Raw genomic sequence first — 20,496 nt, forward strand, 5'->3', positions numbered from 1 at the left:
AGCCCCACAGTGTAGTCGCAGTGTCATTAGAAACTAGTGTTCACGTCTGCAGTTTAATCTGTTTGAATCTATGGATGTGACTGTCAGATGAGGGTCTCCAAAGATGAGAGGATTGTCTTGTAAGGTCTTCTACTCACACTTCCTAAAGCCTTCTGAGAGCAGGCAGCCAACCCTCACACCAGCCAAGGGGCCTTTTCTCCTGACTACTGGGAAAGACAGTGGTTGAGCATGTGCTTTAATGTATATTGACTTCATCATCTGCATTTTATCTTTATTTCCCAGTACTTCCTTTTCTGAAAACTTTGCCCTTCCTATTTTCTTTATTCTATTATTAATGTGAACTTTGTTAACTAGAAACCAAAATAATTTTTTTAAGAAAAATCTGAACCTGATTCATTTCTTATTTTTTGATATCTTATGGAGAAGTCTTTTAGCATTTATATCTGCTCTCAAAACCAATTTTAAATATCTACTATATTTGTCAACCCAAAACAAAGGATTGAGCTATGATGAAAAAGGTGCATAGCTGATTAATCCAATATATTTTAATGTGTATATGTGGAGGTCATATTTCATGTTATGCTTTAATGTCTAAATTTTTTCTACTTAGTTATGTTTTAATTATTTTAGGACGTCAGAATATTGAAGATGAAGTATACGAACAAGTTCAGTCACTTGATGAAACTGTATACTCAGAACCTGGTATGAATTAAAATATGTTTCATGTATTACTAAAATGATGGTTAACTGCATAAAACGACTTGGATATTATTTTAAAATTTAAGTATTAATTGAGCGGACTTTTAAAAGTTATTAGAGGACAAGTGTTTTTAAAATAACACAGCACTAGTTTTATTTTGCCCCATTTTATTGTTAAGAGAATAAACAAATGGAGACCAGTTATAGCGTGACCAATGATACATCAAGAACAAATAACAGCAACAGGGGGAGGGAAATAGAAGAGAACCAGGCAAACTATAACAGGCTCTCTGGGAACTGTTTTCAACCCTCAAATTATACTGACTGCTTGTGTGGCCACCAGAGCAAAAAGAAACTTTTAATTACGTAGAGCAGACGCGAACATGCAGTTTACTTAGAGAATGTAAAGCATTTCCCTAGCTCTTACGTCTAAAAAGTTTAAGTTCTGTATGGAGAATATTAAATGGTACTCTAGAAACCAATGTTTTCAGATTTGCTAAGACTGTTTCTTGACTCATCCATTGATAAAAACACAGAACCCCCCAAAGGGTTTCCCAGGTGGCTCTAATGGTAAAGGACCCACCTGCCAATGCAGGAGACTTAAGAGCTGCAGGTTTGATCCCTGGGTAGGGAAGACCCCTGGAGGAGTGCATGGCAACCCACTCCAGTATTCTTGCCTGGAGAATCCCACAGACAGAGGAGCCTGGGGGCTACAGTCCATGGGGTCTCAAAGAGTCAGACACGACTGAAGCGACTTTGCACACACGCACCACACCAAAATGTAACAGGAGGGTTTGGAAGAGAGCAGAACACGCGGTGCCCTGATACTTCTAGTGTGTTGGCGTGAGCTGAAGGTGGCCCTACAGTAAAAAAATTATTATGTTTCTTAAAAACAAACAATTTCCCATCATTTAAATTGGGCTTTTGAAGGCCAGCTAAAGTATCTTAGTCCATCTTGGGTATTTTGAAGTTAAGTATAAAAGCATCCATCAGGCTCCATCTGTGCTCCACTGGGGAGACCAGCTCTGTCTGAGTTTGAGGGTTTTGCCCTTGGCTAGTAGGGGTCTAGGAGCCTGTGTCCTTTTAGTACCATTTCTTCTCAGCCAGAGAAGCTACTTCACCTGCCCATGTGAGCAAACACAGGCTTTCCTTTCCTACATCTTTTTTTTAAATTTCAACTTTAACCTAAGCCAAGGATAATACAATCTCAGCACATGGTTGATTTCAGTATGATGAGGTAAGTGCTGTGATGGTGAGATACATGATGCTGTGTGGGACTTACTCAGACTTTGGGGTCACCAGGGGCTTCCTGGAGGAAATGACATTTTGATTTAGGAGCTGGAGGATGGTGCAATGCTTTGCCAGTCAAAGGTTGTCAGCAAAGTTTTAAGTAGAGGGCATGGCATGTCTGAAAGTCCAGAGACCAAAAAGGTCTGAACGCAGGTGGAGAGATGAGGGGAAGGGATGTTTTTACTTGATGTTAAGAGAAGTTGAAAACATTGGGCGGTGGGAAGGAATGTTGTGTATTCTGTCTGCAGTGAAAAATGAGGTGGAGGAATTGTCAGTAGGAAGATGGGACACGGAGATTGTACTGGGGATCTGAGTGAGTCGAGATGGTTGATCAAAGTAAGTTTCAGCCAAGGTTGGAGAAGGAAGTGGTGGGCATGTGGACCTCTGGACATGCAGGAAGCCAGACACTGGAGGAAGGAGGCCAGGCTAGCACCTGGATTCCCTGAATCTGTTCTTTGTCAAGACTTTCTCCTCAGGAAACCACAGACCGTGGCTTTAAATACTACTGAATATTTATCTGCAGCCCTGATCTCTCATCTAAGCTCCTGGACTTACCTAACTGAATAACTGACTAACTAGAGATAAGATAACTATTCTTATCTCTATATGCATGGTTTATGGATATCTTAGACTCAAAATGTTCCTAAAACTGAATTCTTGATTCCTCTCCATCTCACAGCTCCACCGAAAAAAAAATGTTTTATTCCAGTCTTTTATATTCTAGTTAGTGGTCTCTTTATCCATTCAGTTGCCGAAGCTAAAATTCTGGGGGTTTTCCTTGATTCCTTTCTCCTCTTCCCCCCTCATGCATCATCCATCAGCAAGTCCCTTCAGCTTTGCCTCCAAAATGTATTCTGACTTCTGCAGTGTCGGTACCACCGTCCCCTCTTCCATCCACTTGGGTCTTTGCTTCCATCTTTGCTCCTCTGCACCCAATGCTTGATGTGGCCAGGCCTACTGTGGGCTGATCTCTCTCCCCTTGATCACTTTTCTCGAGCCTAGTTGGCCTCTCTTTTCTCTGTAATCGCCAGGCCTGTCTCTGCCCTAGGACCTTTGACTTGTTCTGTCTTCTTCTTAGTATGTTTGTGTGTGTGTTCCAGTCTTCATATCTTATCAGGCCACACTTGCCTCGTTGACGCTGTCTCTAACGTAGACTGTCTGTCCCCATCCTTCTGTGTTTCACTGTCGTGTTCTGGTCCTGCAGTTACTTTTATGAGCTGTGTGGCTTTAACACAGTTCCTCAAGCCCTTCACCCTTCAAAGTTGGATAATTGCTCCCTTATAGTGTTGGGGCGGCAGTTGCAGAGGGCACTGGCTGTGCCTCTGGTGAGGTCTCGTGAGCTCTCAGGAGACAGTTTTCCTCGTGGCGGGCTGTCCCTGGGTCATGGAGACACTCAGACGGTGTGTGGTGCTTCTGCTGAAAACAGGCGCTTCTGTTAAATAGACGGACGAGAGAGCTCAGCCCTGCCCACGTAAACCCTGTAAAATTACACTGAATAAATAAATAAGGAACATGACTAGAAGAAAAAAAGAGTCGTACAGTTAGTGACAGGAAAAATTGATTGGTGTGCTGAGAAGCAGAAGATCTGAAGTGAGAAACAAGATCGGAGGCTGTGATGAGAAGACCAAAAACAAGCAGTGTCAACGTAAAAGGGCCTAACGGCCCGCTTGCAGCACTGGGCCGCACCAAGTGCCTAAAGTGACTAGGAACTCATCAAGTAAAATGGCCAAGAGCACCGTCCTGCAGTCTGGGGGGAAAGTTCAGTAGCAGTGGAAATTGTATCATTCTTACCACTGTGGTGACGATGATGGTAAAGATATTAACAGCAGCCGCACAGCAACAATAAAATTTACTTATTATAGTGAAAGTGAAAGTTGTTCAGTCGTGTCAGACTCTTTGCGACCCCATGGACTATATATATAGTCCATGGAATTCTCCAGGCCAGGATACTGGAGAGAGTAGCCTTTCCCTTCTCCAGGGGATCTTCCCAACCCAGGGATTGAACCCAGGTCTCCTGCATTGCAGGCAGGTCTTTACCAGCCGAGCCACCAAGGAAGCCCAAGAATACTGGAGTGGGTAGCCTATCCCTTCTCCAGTGGATCTTCCCAACCCAGGAATTGAACTGGGGTCTCCTGGTTTGTAGGCAGATTCTTTACCAACTGAGCTATCAGGGAAGCCCTTATTTATTATGGGCCAGGCATTTTTCTCGGAGAAGGCAATGGCACCCCACTCCAGTACTTTTGCCTAGAAAATCCCATGGACGGAGGAGCCTGGTAGGCTGTAGTCCATGGGGTTGTGAAGAGTCGGACACGACTGAGCAACTTCACTTTCACTTTTCACTTTCACGCATTGGAGAAGGAAATGGCAACCTACTCCAGTGTTCTTGCCTAGAGAATCCCAGGGACGGGGAAGCCTGATGGGCTGCCGTCTATGGGGTCGCACAGAGTTGGACACGACTGAAGCAACTTAGCAGTAGCAGCAGGCATTTTTCTAAGCCCTTCAGTCCTCATAACAATGCTATGAGTAGGTACTCTTATTCCTTTTTTTCAGAAGAGAAATCTTAGGCCCAAAGCAGTTAAGTAACTGGCCCAGGGTCACACACAGCTGGTATAGGTGGACCTAGATGGTCTGATTCCTAGAGTGGTACTGCACTGCACACCATTGTCTGGCTCACTTGAGTTCTCTGGTTAGAATGATATATGTGGAAAATCCTCTGCATGAGGCCATGTCAAGTTACTATTGGGAGGATGTCTCAGACCACAGTGACCAGTGAACCCATGCTGCAATGGAGTCACACAGCATGTCCAACATCTACACAAGGGAAGAGAAATGGTTGCGTATATCATGCCAGTCTCACAACAGAAAATGAGCATCTTGACATAACTTAAAGGCTAAACACAGAAACCTTTAGAAGCAAAGAATAATGCATCTGACCTAATGCTGATGACCTCACATGTGGTTTAGCTGGTGGTCAGCTGTTCTTTGCAGTAGAACATTTACATAGAGTTGTCTAAAACTGTTACGTGGAATTTTATGTCAATTCTCAATGGAAGATCACAAGGTGATCTTTGATCTACTGATCATTGAAGAGGCAAATGTAGTAAGAATTCTGAATGTATTTATTCACTTATGGAATATGGATTGAGAACTTCTCATGGCTAATCATAGCCCCAGGTGCTGGGCAGACAGAGCCACTAAAATAAGTGAGGTCCCATCCTTGGTGTTCTAGTGAAAGACCTGTTGCCCCCTCAGGTGAACTAGCCTTTGGCCAGAGAGAGGACAGAGCTTTGGCGTGTGCAGTGGCCCAGAGGAGGGGCAGGGTGTGCCCAGCAGCTGCAGCGGGTACGTGCAGCCTTGCAGATGGGCCGTTGGTGTTTGTGTTGGCTGCTGCCAGAGGCCCTTGGCGTAGACCTGTGTCACTTTGTTCATTATTGTTGTTCAAGGAGAGAACCTGCACCAAGAACCAGAAGGACCAGCAGAAGAACTGCAACCCGAAGACCATGTCTTTGTAGGAAGTGATGCAGATGACAGATACGAACCCATGGGAACTGGAGCCGTTCATGAAGGTAGAACACTTCTGTTTTTGCTCTCTGAATAAAGCACAATGAGTCATTTGTAATTAGGGTTGTTGAAGTTTTTTAAAACCAATATTTAACTTTTATTTAAAGTTTTTTTCTTTAACTTGAAGCTAAAAACCAATAAAATGAGTCTTTTCCCTAAAATAAATAGATGTCCCAGTTTTTAAATTCAAAGCACAGTAGGAATTCTAAGAATTTATGCATTTTTTTATAGGATATAAGTGAAATCCTTCAGTACAATTACTGGACTCTCCATCCTGGAATACCATTTGTTATAAGATGCTCAAGCAACTGATGAAATATTGACCTTAATAATCTACCAAAGGTCTTGATCTAAAATGAACTCTGTGACTACAGTGGGTGGAATACAATTTGTAACCTAGGCATTGGCAAACCTTTCTTTTTTGTAAATTGCCAGCTGGTCATTATTTTAGGCTTTGCAGACCGTAAAACCTCTATCGCAACTTCTCAGTTCTGTTGCCATGGGGCAGAAGCAGCCCTGGACAACGCCCAGTTGAGTAAGTGTGTCTGTGTTCCAGTAAAATTTTATTTGGAAAATCAGGAGGCAGGCCCAATGTAGTCTACATATGGACCAGACTTCATGTTGATTGGTTTACATGTATCAATATTTTAAATTAAATGCTAGCTATTTAAGTATCATTTGAGTCATTTACTTTGTATTGTTTGCATTAGGCCAGTTAGAATGGTAGCTATTCACTACTGACATATAGAAAACTTTTCATTCATATACTTATTGCTCTGTTCTGTTTTAATATGAGGCTGCCATGGTCATTTAGAACCCTGCTAAATTAAGTCCACATGCTTTGTTCTTTTGGGGTCTGTTCTCTGTACTCTTCTTAAAGTAGTCCTTTGAGACATTAATGAATTCTTAAATGATTTTAAGCCACATGTTTGTACTCTGTTTTTTGTTATTTGAAAATATACAAATTGTGTATCATATTATACTTAAAATGAGTATGAAGGAAACATTGTTTTTTTAAGAGAGACGTTTTATCTCTAAAGAGTGATGCAAGAGGGACTTCCTGGTGGTTCAGTGATTAAGAATCCACCTGCCAGTGCTGGAGACACAGGTTCAATCCCTGGATTGGGAAGATCCCACATGCTCCAGAGCAACTAAGCTCATGGGCCACAATTACTGAAGCCTGCGCTCTGGAGCCCGAGAGCCACAACTGCAGAAGCCCATGTGCCCTAGAGCCTGTGCTCTGCAACCAGAGAAGCCACCGCAATGGGAAGCCCGTGCAGCACAACTAGAGAGTAGCCCCCACTACTAGAGAGAGAGTTGCTCTCTAGTAGCAACTAGAGAGAGCCTGCACACAGCAACGAAGACCCAGTGCAGCCAAAAATTAAAAAAAGAGTGATACAAGAAAACAAGCCTATGATGAAACTAGGTCACAGCATGGTTGATGCACCCAGTACGAAGCGAGTGGTTACACAACACATCCCACCCACCGTGTAGTAATCCTCAGCGTCTATAGCACTCATGTAACAACACAGCACCACTGGCCGCAGAGGGTCTAGACTGGAGGTGCCTGACTGGAGGTGCTCAGCCTAAGCTGAGTTCAGAGCAGTAGACAGAACAGTGAGAAACAGGCAGTAGATCAGATCCACAGTGCTAGTAAAGGTAGGAGGGTCTGGAGCCATAGCGTCCTAGAGTCAGAGAGAAAACCTCTTATGAATAAGATCCACTAAGACGGGCTAATGTCCCATTGCACTGCTTCTGATCCTGGCTGCATTTCAGCTTCCCCTGTGGAGCCGTTAAAAGAACTCCAGTGGCCCACCCTGGTCAAAGTGAATTGGAGTGTTTGGGATGTGGGGCCCCCAAAATGGGGGATTGTAAAAGCTCCTTGGGGGTATATAAGTGCTGCCAGGTTTGAGCACAGGTGTGGTTGGGCTGTCTGTCTCCTGGGCCTTACTTCACATCCCAATTTGCTGTGTCTGAATGGGTTAAGGCTTGAATGTCTGTGCTTGGAGCCAGTGGGAATCAGGCAGAACTCATGGGACTTGTCCAGGCCATGCAAGAACTGAGTGAATAGGTAGCCTCCAGACAATGCTGTTGGTAAATGGTTGCAGGGACTATTTTAAAGCATAAACCTTATGAGGAATTAAGTAGATCTACTTCTCACAATATTTAATATATTGGGGAACTACTTGAGAAGCAAACAGCTCCTAATTTATGAATAAATGTATTTCCAAAAGCTTACATTCATGCCTGTTATTGAGCAGATAGTACATTTTTCCATAGAAATAACACCGTAAGTCATGGTTTGGTTTCCATACCAACCTACAGAATTGTATCAGATGCATAATTTGGGAGGAACTTTTAAGTTCAAAATGCTTTTCAACATGTGTATGATCTCACTTGTGCATTGAAAATACACATTTACAGACTAGCTTTTGAACTTTAGACCTTCTGATATAATAAATATCATGATTTCTACGGGAAAACATTTCTGAGTAGGAATTCTGATGAAATGATTTCATCATTTCCCAGGAATGTCTTGCTCCTTCCCATCTTTGGCCAGGATAACTAAGGAGGATCAACAGTTGATATTCTAGATGATGCTTATACAACAAGTTTGAATCAAGACACTCAAATAATTAGAAACATAAGGAATTTGTTATTTTTGAGGTTAGGAGTTATAGATCAAGAGTGGGCAGAAACACTTCTAAAAAATTCATAAATTAAAGAAACTTTATTTTCTGACCTAATTTTTAATTGGGACATAGATTCAGTTTGAACATAAAAGTTGCTTGTTATGAGTCTTCAGAAATGAAAAATACTTATGTCCATATGGCTGTTAAATTAACAGAGGTCATGTGAGTGGCTGCACTTGGCCATCAGGGATGTAGATCAAAGTATCAACACATTGACCTTTCAGCTCCCCAAACATCTAAAGTCCCTTGGTTTTGCCTTTGTGTTTCCATATAGAGACTGTACTTTTGCTTCTGAAAATGGCAGGACATGTCTAGAAAAGAGATTGGCCAAGGGGGTTGAGATGTGGACACGGCCTTTGTCACTGTGCTGTGAGAACAGTCGTGTCCAACTCTTTATGGCCCCATGGACTATAGTCCACCAGGCTTCTCTGTCCATGGAATTTTCCAGGCAAGAATACTGGAGTGGATTGCCATTTCCTATTTCAGAGCATCTTCCTGATCCAGAGATTGAACCCTCCATCTCTTGCATCTTCTGCACTGGCAGGCAGATTCCTTACCACAGTCACCACGTGGGAAGCCCAAGTCTTTACTCCAACTAACTCACCCTCCCTTTTTAGCTCAAGTTACGGTGTTTGTCATCTTTGTGGGGTTGTTAAGTGGATCCTATAAGAAAAATATGTGAGGCATTTCTAAATGTAGTTCTGGTGAAAGATATTTAGCAGATGTTTATTGATATTTTCATGTTTTGTTTTAGTACCTATTTGCTTTCAAAATAAAATCAATGATAAACATTCATCCAGAATATACATATAAAATATATAAATGTACTATTTATTAAGGTAGTAATCTTTATTTAATGTTATTATTTTCAGAAACTGAAGATAGCTACCACATGGAAGAGACAGGTAAGATTTTAATTTGGTACTATTCTGTTTTAATTAATGTTTTCCTATAAAAGAAAGAGAGATAAAATGATTATTATGTATTAACTATCATACTTTATATCAAATATCACATAATACATAATAAATGATTATTATATAATATGTTATACCACAATTATATATATATTTGTATGTATATATATATACTTATATCTATATATATATATATATCTACATATAGATACATGTATATATGAATATAATTTTGTGCTTTTGAAGTCTACTTCCTGAAGATAAATTCCCAGGAGTGGAATTATTAAGTCAAAAGGTACTGTGGGAGTTTGGGATTAGCAGATATGAGCTGCTGTGTATAGAATGGATGAACAACAGGTCCTGCTGTATAGCTCAGGGGACTATATTTAATACCCTGTGATAAACCATAGTGGGAAATATATAAACAAGAATATATATTTATATATATATATGCATACTGAATCACTTTGCTGTATAGCAGAAATTAACACAACATTATAAACCTACTATACCTCAATAAAAATAAATAAATAGAAAAAAAAATTTTTAAGAAGATAATTGAAAAAAAAGATGCTGTAGAATTACATGTTTTGTAGTCCTAAATTACTGAGTCAGTGAACAGTCAGAGTTGTGTCTTGTCTCATATCATGTGTCCCCAGAAAGTATGGCCACACTGGAGATGGACGTACCATCTTCCAGTAAGCCTGTGTCGGCCAGTTTTTCTCCCAGGGTTGGAATAGACCCCTCTTCCTGTGGGACTACGTCATATTGTTGTCTGGCATTTAGGACCTATGTCATTTCAACAATAGGTGTCTATAAACATGAGAATTGCGTTGTAGTCTGGGGGTGCTCAGGTGTTGAGTCCAAGTGAGGGGCTAGGAATGTGGGTCCTCACTCAGGCTGTCTTAGGCGGGTGCCTGCTGTGTGCCTGGGAGGAGGGTTCACCTGCACTCCTCTGTGTCTCTGCCTCATTTTTTGTTCTGTGAATGTCATTGAATTTTCATTAACTAAATGAGAATATAGCTCCATGATTTTGTGGTTCAGTTACATTGATGATGGAAACTTTCTTATTCATCTTTGTATTTGGCATTTAGCACAAGTTAGTACCTGTTTGTTTCATGAATGAAAGTTTGAGCATCATTTCGATTTGATTTCTGTCTCCACTAGAAATTGTGCTTTTCCTGTTTTAAATATCAAGCATAATCCTTTTCTGAGACATATTTGTCATTTCCTAATTGTTTCCTGATTTATAGCTTCGCCAGCCTACAGTCAAGATATGGAAGACATGATATATGAGCAGGAAAATCCAGGTCTGTAATGTATGTTTCTGTTTCAGGCAGTGACCAAGGTCATTTCCACCCAGGGTTAATGATTCACTCTGATTCAAAATAGAGATCTCTTTATAATACTTGAGTCATTTTTGGCTGCCCAGGTATTATACAAATATCTGAATATAGTTTAATATTACATGGAGAAATGGGGAAAAAGGAGATTTTTTCAGATCACTGTCGGGATTTTGCAAATATTAATAGAATACTGGCAAGAATGTTTGGGAATGAATGAGGCAGTGTGATATAGTGGAGCCAGATTTGGTGAAAATTCTAATTCTGCTCCTTCCTATCCTTGTGACTTGAGAGGAAATTATGGCCTGTTACTCAGCTTAAATTTTATTAAATAATGATAATAATATCTATCTTACACAATTGTTAGAATTAGAGTTAATTTGTAAATAGTTGAGTAGTGTCTAGCAATGTGCATGTTTTTTCATGTTTGGCAAAGGTGTATGTTTTTTCTTTTTAGATTCCAATGAACCAGTAGTAGTAGATGATGCTGAAAGAACGTACCAAGAAACAGGTACCTGATGAATGTTTTCATTAGATTTTAAACATTACTTCCGGCTCTATGGTTGCAATGCTCTGTTAACATGATGATTTTTCTTTTCATGGGTCAAAGATAATTTTAACGCCTAATACAGGATTTTTTGCATAGGTTGTTCAAAAAGACTTTCAGGCTTTCATATTTCATCTCATCTGCCACCACCTCATAATAAAACAAGATATTAATTCCTAATGTTTCTTCTGCATGTCTTGCTTTATGCCAATTTGAGAAATTTTTATGAAAATAATTTATCTGTCCTTTCCTATCATTGTTTTTGGGCAGAGGCCTTTCTCACTGATTGTACGGTCATTAAATGTTTAAAGGAACAGAAATCTGTATTGGAGATTTAGTTGTGCTTTTTCACTAAAATGACTAAAAAGTAATGACTCAAGTAATACTTATTTTGGTTTTATTCTCTTTTTTGCAGATGATGTCACCTACCGAGACTATGATGAACAAGGTTTGAAAATGCTTCTTAACTTTAAGCTACCTACTTGTTTTTAAAATCTACTCAGAGTTTGACTGTAAAGTATGGAGAGTGATACTTTGAGCTACAAATACCATAACTTAAAGGAGCCAATCAATGGGTAGTTTTCAGAGTTTACTTCGGAAGATGGTTTATCCATTCCAGTGATTCTGCCATTGCTTTAGGAAGCAGTTACAAATTTTTCAGGAAAATTTAATCTCATTGCTTTATAGTTGTGGCTGTTTTTAAATTAAATATAAGTCCTGTGCTCGAAGACTACTTTGAAGTGAAGGGAAGTGAAAGTTGCTCAGTCGTGTCCAACTCTTTGCAACCACATGGACTGTACCCATGGAATTCTCTACGTAAGAATACTGGAATGGGTAGCCTTTCCCTTCTCCAGGGGATCTTCCCAGCCCAGGGATCGAACCCAAGTCTCCTGCATTGCAGATGGTTCTTTACCAGCTGAGCCCAAGAATACTGGAGTGGGTAGCCTATCCCTTCTCCAGAGGATCTTTCTGACCCAGGAATCGAACCAGAGTCTCCTGCATTGCAGGAGGATTGTTTACCACCTGAGCTCTCAGGGAAGTGAAGACTACTTTAGTCAGAGTTTAACTACTCTAGTTGCTTCTGTAAATTAATTTCATTAAATAAAGATGACTGCTCTCCATGGAGAAAGGTATGGAAGAACTCCATTCTGGACTTAAAGCAGCATAGAGAAAATAGTTCTGGCATCAGATTCTGATTTAGGCAATTGCAGCTACTCTTGTTGCCCCAGCACTTCCCATGCTGTTTTCATTAAACTTCCTGAAGTAGGTTATGTTTTCACTACTTCCCAGATGAAAGAAGTAAGGTTCAGAGAATGTAAGTAATTTTGCATACGTTCATTTGACTAAGAAATGATAGAGCCAACAGTGGATCCTTCTTATTTCAATATCCTCAAAGATGACTCCATAGAAGGAAAGAAGCCATTTGAGAATAACTTTCTGTGAAACAAGAAGGATGAAGAGATGTGTAGGTCTTGAGTCAGACGTGGAGGACTTCCCATGTGCTGGATGATTTTAGGGCTTGACACTCAAATATGAATAATATGAAGTCTCTACTTTCAAAAAAAAACTTGTGGTCTTATGTTAGCTGGTGAATTTCAAGCGAAGAAAATTAGGAAGAGCTATGTGTAGATCTAGTATGCTAATTTATTAAACATGTGATTTTAAGATTTGAGCCTACCAAGATCACCATCCATAGGTCCTAATGGGATGTGAAGGATGCCATCAGAAGAATCCTACTAGGGACTAATATTTTTTTTAATAAATTAAATAACTTGGCCACTATGAATGCATTTAGGTTTTCTTTTTGATTTTGAATTTAAAGGAGAAAAGAGGAATTTGGAATTTAAAAATTGCACGCAGAGGTAGGATTTGAGATAGTGTTCTAATTTCTGCCAGTCATTATTGTGTTTTTCCAAATATGCTCGTAAGAACATGTTCCAAATGCAAGTTGCAGACTAGATATAGAGAATTCTAAAATCAAATTTAAAAGAAGTATAAAATTAGATAAAATGCTAAGTAAGATGTTGTGAAAGTAAAGATATTTTCATAGGCAGAATATTGTAATAAATATAATTTAAAATGTTAACAAGGTATAAATATGACCACTTTTGTGCTTATGTGCCTGGTGGATGGAGTGCTTTTTCGTAAGACAGATGGACTGGAAAACGTGTTTGGGGCCAAAAGGTCATGAGCAGTCTGTCCATGCGGGTAGTGCCTACCGAGCCATCCAAGGGGAGATATCAGATTAGCCGATGGATGGTATTTGGATAATAGAAGAGAAGTCTATTCCCGACTGAGTCTAAGAATCTTCGGAATATGCATCATGATTGAATCCAAAGACTGAAGTAGTTTAAGAGAGGGGAGAGAGCTAGATGAGAGGAGGCGCTGTGGCTGCACTCTGATGAAAGGCAACCTTTAATGCCTGCTAAGAAAAAGGTGAAATGATGAAGATCGAGGAGAAAGGTGAGAATCAAAGGAGAGGATGGTTGCCCTGGAGTCCAAGGATGAGAGCATTTGTTAGGGAAGGAGCTGCCAGGAGATCTAATTCAGTAAAGGCAGGAAGTGTCCACTGGGTTAAACGAGGGCTCGTGGGTAGTCTTAGAGGAGTCTTTTCAGGGATGTGGTCAGCACTGGAAGACAGACTGGAGTGGGTTGAGGAGAGGAAGTGAGAAGACATCATGTGCAAATGACTCTGAAGAAATTAGATTGTGAAATGGAGGAGAGAGAGGACAAGGACAATCTTAATGGAAGAGAATCAAAAAATATATATATATAAAATATATATACACTCACAAACACACATATATATGTATAACTGAATGACTTCGCTATCCAACTGAGCCATTGTAAATCAACTATACTTCAATAAAAAAGAAAAACATACAAAATAAACAAACTAATAAAATAAAAATGACAACAGCAACAAAAAGAAAATGCCTGTTTGTGTTTCAGTTGATAGAAGAGCATATTAAAATGGGACACACTTCAGGGTGACAGAGGGAGCAAGTATTCACTGTGTCTTTGTCTTCCAAACACCACCAGCAGGATAGAAAAGCATTTATTAAAAACTGTCCCTCACTCTACCCAGGCACTGGGAATAATATCTAAAAGGTAGTAAATGCTTGATATTTTTCTTTATTAAATGATCAAGGGGAATACATTTGTAACTGTGCTAGGACTATAACACAGTTTGCTCTTAGGGTACAAGGACATTTGAGGCATTTTGGAAGATGGGAAAAGCAGGAATCAGGCTGACTAGGGAAGCTATGGACTAGCCGGACACGAGGGGAGATGGTGGCAGAGACAAGAGCCTAAGCAGTGGAGCAGAGAGAGGTGAGCCCTGGGCTGTGGTTAAGGTAGTGGATTAAGACCTGCCCGCTGAACCCTCATCTCGGGTTGGAGGCAGGGCCGTTGGCCCCAGGTGGAACAGCTGAGCATCGCTTACTCGGCGAAGCAGAGAATCCGCCAGGTCTGGGATCCAGAGTGTAGAGCAGACAGAGCTGTGGGTAACAGAACCTCCACTACAGTCACAAAGGATGAAAGAGAAGTTCAGCACCACCCAGGGGTGAGCAAAGTGTGGGACCCTGTTAACAAGTGATTGGGGAGGAACTTTAATTTTCCCCATTTGGCAAGAAGGAAGCGTACATAATTGTTCCTCTGGCTAGAAGAGCCTACTCTGCAATTTGAATCTAGGCCTGTTTCACCCCAGAACCAAACTCTTTCCCACTGTACTCTGTAAACTGCCATTTACTAGTAATGAAGTCACAGGGGTTCAAGAATAAACTAGACTTTGAACTGTATGGCTGCTCTTGTGTTCTAATGAGATACTGGGCTACAGGAGTATTTTTTCTGTGTATTTTGTAGTGTACGAGCCATTGCAAAATGAAGGGACAGAAAGTTCAGGTAAGGTATTGAGCTTCCTGCAAGTCAGTTCCCCTTGCATTTGTGAAAACGAGTATAATTTGTGGAACAAAAGATGTAGTCCGAAATACAAGACATTCTTAAGTCACTAAGGAATTGGATCATGTTAATATATATATCCTGTTTATGGTGCAAGGTTTATGTCCACAGAGATAATGCCAACCTATTTTTAAGATCAATTGACTTTAAATATTGATTTATTTTTTGACTGCCCCAGGTCTTAGTTGCGGCATGTGGGATCTAGTTCCCTGACCAGGGATTGAACCCTGGGCCCCCCTATGTTGGGAGCGCAGAGCCTTAGACACTGGACCACTAAAGACATCCCAGCCTATTGATGTATTCTTTGACTGTAATTTAGAAATTAAAGTTAATATTCTAATGAATCTCTCTATAAGAAACCCCAATCTAAAAAGAGTCAAATTTAGGTCTCCAAACAAATATATTAAAGAACTTGTGAAAGTGTGTAAGATGTGCTTAATGTAAGATGTGCTTTAATTTTTTTTTTTTTTTTTAGATCATGCTGTAGACAATTCAAACACAATTTTAGAAGGTAAGTTAATTTAAGATATCCGTTTACTTTTTATAAAAAGTTATATTCATTTCTTCAACAAGCATTTATCACACACTTACTATTTGCTGTCTTGACATTGCTCAGGGGCTCGGAGGATGAGAGTGAATAAGAGAGTTAGAATTCTGTTTTCACTGGGGGCTGGCACTCTAGTGACCAATGAGATGATAAGTAAAGATTATGAGAAAGGCAGCGACGGAGATGAAATCAGGATTGTATAGTAGAAAGTATCATATTAGGGTAAGGAGGGCTGCTCTAAGTAGGAGGAGATAGTGTCATGAGAACGAGTTATCCATGGGCAGAAGTGGGTTGAAAGTTATGTCCTTTCAGTTGGAGAAAATATGTATGAGCCTTCTTTTTCCTTTTATCTAAAATATTTCCATCTGTTTTGAGCATTCTCACAAGTAGAAGCAAATTAATGCAAGAAGAAAAATGATTAAAATAGCTGCATAAATATTTTGAGTTTTTAGAAAATGCTAATAAAATATTTTCTTTTTGACCAAAGCCTGTTACACAAAATCTTGAACAAAAGGAAAGATAACAATTTTATTTCTTGATAGTGTCTCAGTTAAGGTACTTCCTGCCCACCCACTGTGTTGTTAGGGATGAAGATACTAACATGTGATGTAATTTTATAGAGCCAATCAGATAAATATATCATTATACCATTGGGTGGTGAGGCTTACAGTTTCCTTAGTTGTAAGTGGGTTGATGTCTACAAAAAAAGGCTAGATGTTATAATTCATATCCATATTTTTGGCTAGTTTTAGAATAAGTTACCTTGAGTATTATTTTTCAAAAACAAGCTTATTAAGGATAGTGATACATTTTAAAGATTCTATTTGAATTTAATTTTTTGTATTGTTAACAAGAAACAAGATGCTTTAAATATGTTTCAACAGCTTTCCTATCAAGTCTGGTGCAAAATTGTGGTGAAAACTTGGGCTTTGGTTCATATCTCCTTTCCCAGACAGTAAGTTTTGAGGTTAGTCAGTTAGGCAGATAATGTTTTAAAGCCTGTGGTTCAGGACAGTTGAGAAATATACAAACTTTTACAAAGTTGTAGCTTATTTTTCTTTATTGTGTTGGTGCGAAAACCTAATGCTTTATGATAAATTGCAATCAAACCCCCAAACAGTCTGTAAAAATAATCATGCCAACTTAAAGATCTGTAGTCTTTAAACACTGGACAGCAATCTGTAATGGAGTGTTTTTTAATTTATTTTATTATTTATTTATTATTTCAGAACCGCACATGCCCCCTGCAGAGGAACAGCAAGAAGTACCACCAGGTATGGCATTTCGTTACAAGTATTTCCTTTTTCTTTTTTGTTTAATTTAAAAGATGCTGTATGAAGAAAATTCTATGGAGAGTAGAATTCCTGAGAGAAGAGGATTAATTATACCTATCCTAAATTTAAAAGGAAAATTTTGTGTGTTTAGGTCAGTTGAGCCAAAGTAATGGGGGCAGACAGAGTCTAGTACTTATTGGTTGAGCTAGAATTTGAGGAGTGTTCATGATCAAAACACTGTATGATTTTTGCTATCATAGATGGTGATAGTAGAAGTTAGGTTGTGGGGTTTTTCCCTTGTTTTGATTGACAGGCTATCTGATGGAGGATGTGGAGTCAGACTTGCCTTCAGATGAAAATTGAACAGGGCATAAATTAGTGACATTGGTCCTCCCCACCGACCTGCACTGCCCATCTTCCCTAAAAGCATCCTTGCACCCCACATGGTCCAGGCTATCTGGGACTTGTGAGTGAGTGCCCTGGAGTCCTTCCTACCAGCTCACTGTGTTACATCCATCACTCTGCTTTTCCCTCCCTTCCCCAACACATCCCTCTCATCATCATCGAGTTTAAAGAACAGGGACAGCATTTCAATCAAAGCCTGTGCTTTCAAATGCCTTTTAGAGAAGACATTAACTATTCCTGTAATCAGAAATTAACATATAAACCTCTTATTCTCTAAGTGGGAAAAAATATTTTATTAAGTGAGGATTCGTCAACATCTCTTTCTCAAATGTATGTCCTCTTGTTTCTGTGTTTTATTTCCTTTTTTTTTGTTTCCGTGTTATTTATTGGTTCAATTTTTACTCATATTTTTCATCTTATGCTTCATGTGAATTTTGTAGCGATGATGTGCACTAGGAGTATTGATTTTGGTAAAAATAATTGTGCCTGCCAAAATTTGTCGAAATAGTCAATTTCAAGGGGAAAAAGCCTTTTCTAATCAAGGACTATTTTTAGTTATACCACCGCTCATATTTACTTATTTAATGGTTGGGTAGTTTTAAGTTTTGATAGCTGTTGTACGTTGTACATTTATAGTATGTATGACTACTGAAGGAACTGCGTTGTTGGCATCATAACGTGAATGAGAAACAAAATCCGTGAAGAAACTGACCTTTGACATGATAACTTCTGGGCATATGTGTATATTTTGTGTTTAGGAAAGATGCGGAGTCAGGACAGTTGGTGTCTCCGTCCTGCGTTTGTAGCTTCCTCTGTATTGCTGAGCAGTAACTTCCTCTGTATTGCTGAGCAGTAACTTCCTCTGTATTGGGGAGCAGTAACTTCCTCTGTATTGGGGAGCAGTACATCAGTGTGCCTTGTTTCTCACCTGAGAATGCAGAGCAGGTTACTGAATTTGCATTTTGCTTACTCTCCATTCCTTTAAAGAAAGTTGTTTTCTAAGTTTTCCTAAAAATAACGAGTGTCTACAGCACTTTTTCCTAGTTATGGTTGATATTTTTTTAATATCGACCTGACTTTAATGAAGGTATGAAATATAATATTATCTTCTGACCAAAAAGCTCTGTGCTTCTGTTTTGGTGTTTTATAAATGAGCCCCCAAATTTCCTTGGAACATAATTATAAAATACTAAGGAGTGGTTGTAGGGGTGAGGGGACTGGGGGCTGGAATAAGGTGCTTTTTTTTTGGATGAGATATTTAACAGCTGAAGCAAATGAAAATGAAGATTTGATTCATATGCATCCTTTCTGAGGATAGAATGAGATCCCAGTGAATGGTGGCTGTGGCTGTTACTATTTGCTAATTAATTAGGTTGATATTGGGGCTTCCCTGGTGGCTCAGCCGGTAAAAAAAATCTGCCTGCAATGCAGGAGACCTGGGTTCGATCCCTGGGTTGGGAAGGTCCCCTGAAGAAAGGGAAAGGCTACCTACTCCAGTATTCTAGCCTGGAGAATTCCATGGACTGAATAGCCTATGGGGTCGCAAAGAGTCGGACACGACTGAGCGACTTTCACTTTCACTTTCTTTCACTTTAGGTTGATATTTGAGGTGGATCAAGAGAAGCTGAATTCTGACAGACCTGCTCCAGAAGTTGTCACTTGTCATTTGGTGTCATAAAAATTTGAGTGATGCGCTGCACGCTATAAGTTTGTCCTTTACCAAGGAGGATGTGAGGTGGAGAGTTAGCAGTAGTTACTTGTAATGATTGTACTGGGTTTGCTTATTTCCCGTTATTTTCTTAGTCTTACTTTATGTTGCATCATTTAATTATTCAATCTTATGAAAGAATAATATTCATGAATTAGTTGCTGTTTTGTACAGTAAGGTGACTGCTTTTGCAGTAGTGTTGAATGACATATGTGATGCAGAAACTCTGGCAACAATTGTTGTGGGTCCTGTTACCTTACTACCTTTTAATCTTTAAAATTCTTTAATCAGTGGAAAACTCAGATTGAGGCTCTCTGCACAATGCTGGATATCAGTTCACTTTTTCCTGGCCCTCAGAATCCAATTGATGATTACTATGCCTTCTCTGATCTTTCTAAGACTAGGTTATGCAGTCCTAGAATAGCAAATTAAATTTCATAATAATATTGATGGGGGCATAATAATCCCACGGGGCAGGAATTGTCTTGATTTACTATTGTATCCGGCTTCCCCTCAGGGGATGGAGAGTGCTGACTTTGGTTAAGCATCATGTGTGTCATGCACTTCTTGACACACACATGAATTAACTCCTTTAGTATTGTCAGTGTCCCCAGAGGTGAAATGCTCATATCTGCATTTTACAGATGAGAAAACTGAGGCATAGCAAGGCAGAGGAACCTGCCTGAAATCACAGAGCTGATAAATGCTAGAACTGAGTTTGATTCTTGTGTTCTGGCTCCAAGAGTTCACACTCTCAGCTTCTGTGCTCTAGAGGATTTCATGGAAATGAAGACCTAAGAACAGATGAGTTATGAGAGCTGGTTTGATGTGATAGAGATAGTGATAGTGTATCCTTAGGCATCTTTCGGAGAAGGCACTGGCACCCCACTCCAGTGGGATTTGCCTGGAAAATCCCATGGACAGAGGAGCCTGGTAGGCTGCAGTCCATGGGGTTGCAGAGTCAGACACGACTGAGCGACTTCACTTTCACTTTTCACTTTCATGCATTGGAGAAAGAAATGGCAACCCACTCCAGTGTTCTTGCCTGGAGAAGCCAATCCCAGGGACGGGGGAGCCTGGTGGGCTGCCATTTATAGGGTTACACAGAGTCGGACACGACTGACGTGACTTAGCAGTAGGCATCTTTGTCTTAGTATGCATTAGCCTTTCACTTAAGACTCAGAAATGTTGAAGATTAATTATGATTCATTGTGGAAAAGTTAGCTGTCCAATAGCTTAAATTTTTCCATCTTTTGTTTATATTGATAGATAAATTCATAAGTGCTTTGCTGGCATCCTTTTGGAAAGGAAGTAAAAAGTCAATCTGAAAAATTGATCATGCTCATGTTAGAAGTCAGTCATTTTTAATATCACATTTAAAAAAAAATTGATTTTGGAACCTCTGCTCCCTTAGTGGGTTTTCACCTTGTCCTCAAAGTCATATTTTTACTTGATGTCACACAGCCTATTTCTAGCAATCTGACAGCATAACTATACATAGCGTGGGGACTTCCATGGTGGTCCAGTGCTTAAGACTTCACCTTCCAATGCA

The 20,496-nt window shown here is 39.7% G+C and overlaps 1 protein-coding gene across 8 annotated transcripts in view; it reads left to right on the forward strand.

The window, feature by feature from the left end:
* The window catches only part of ASPH (aspartate beta-hydroxylase), a 185,143-nt gene that overhangs the window by 61,703 nt on the left and 102,944 nt on the right, over positions 1 to 20,496 (forward strand). For 5 of the 8 annotated variants that reach the window (XM_045162814.1, XM_045162813.1, XM_045162810.1 and 2 more), the window contains 9 exons: positions 631 to 702; positions 5,433 to 5,555; positions 9,116 to 9,148; positions 10,414 to 10,470; positions 10,961 to 11,014; positions 11,466 to 11,498; positions 14,915 to 14,953; positions 15,486 to 15,521; positions 16,787 to 16,831. In XM_045162814.1, coding sequence (XP_045018749.1) covers positions 631 to 702; positions 5,433 to 5,555; positions 9,116 to 9,148; positions 10,414 to 10,470; positions 10,961 to 11,014; positions 11,466 to 11,498; positions 14,915 to 14,953; positions 15,486 to 15,521; positions 16,787 to 16,831 — 492 coding nt within the window. The remainder of the gene's footprint in view (positions 1 to 630; positions 703 to 5,432; positions 5,556 to 9,115; positions 9,149 to 10,413; positions 10,471 to 10,960; positions 11,015 to 11,465; positions 11,499 to 14,914; positions 14,954 to 15,485; positions 15,522 to 16,786; positions 16,832 to 20,496) is intronic. The other 3 variants (XM_025265354.3, XM_044928743.2, XM_045162812.1) reach the window with 2 other exon arrangements.

Source organism: Bubalus bubalis, chromosome 15 (genome assembly GCF_019923935.1).
Source record: "Bubalus bubalis isolate 160015118507 breed Murrah chromosome 15, NDDB_SH_1, whole genome shotgun sequence".
In the NCBI taxonomy this organism is placed as follows: domain Eukaryota; kingdom Metazoa; phylum Chordata; class Mammalia; order Artiodactyla; family Bovidae; genus Bubalus; species Bubalus bubalis.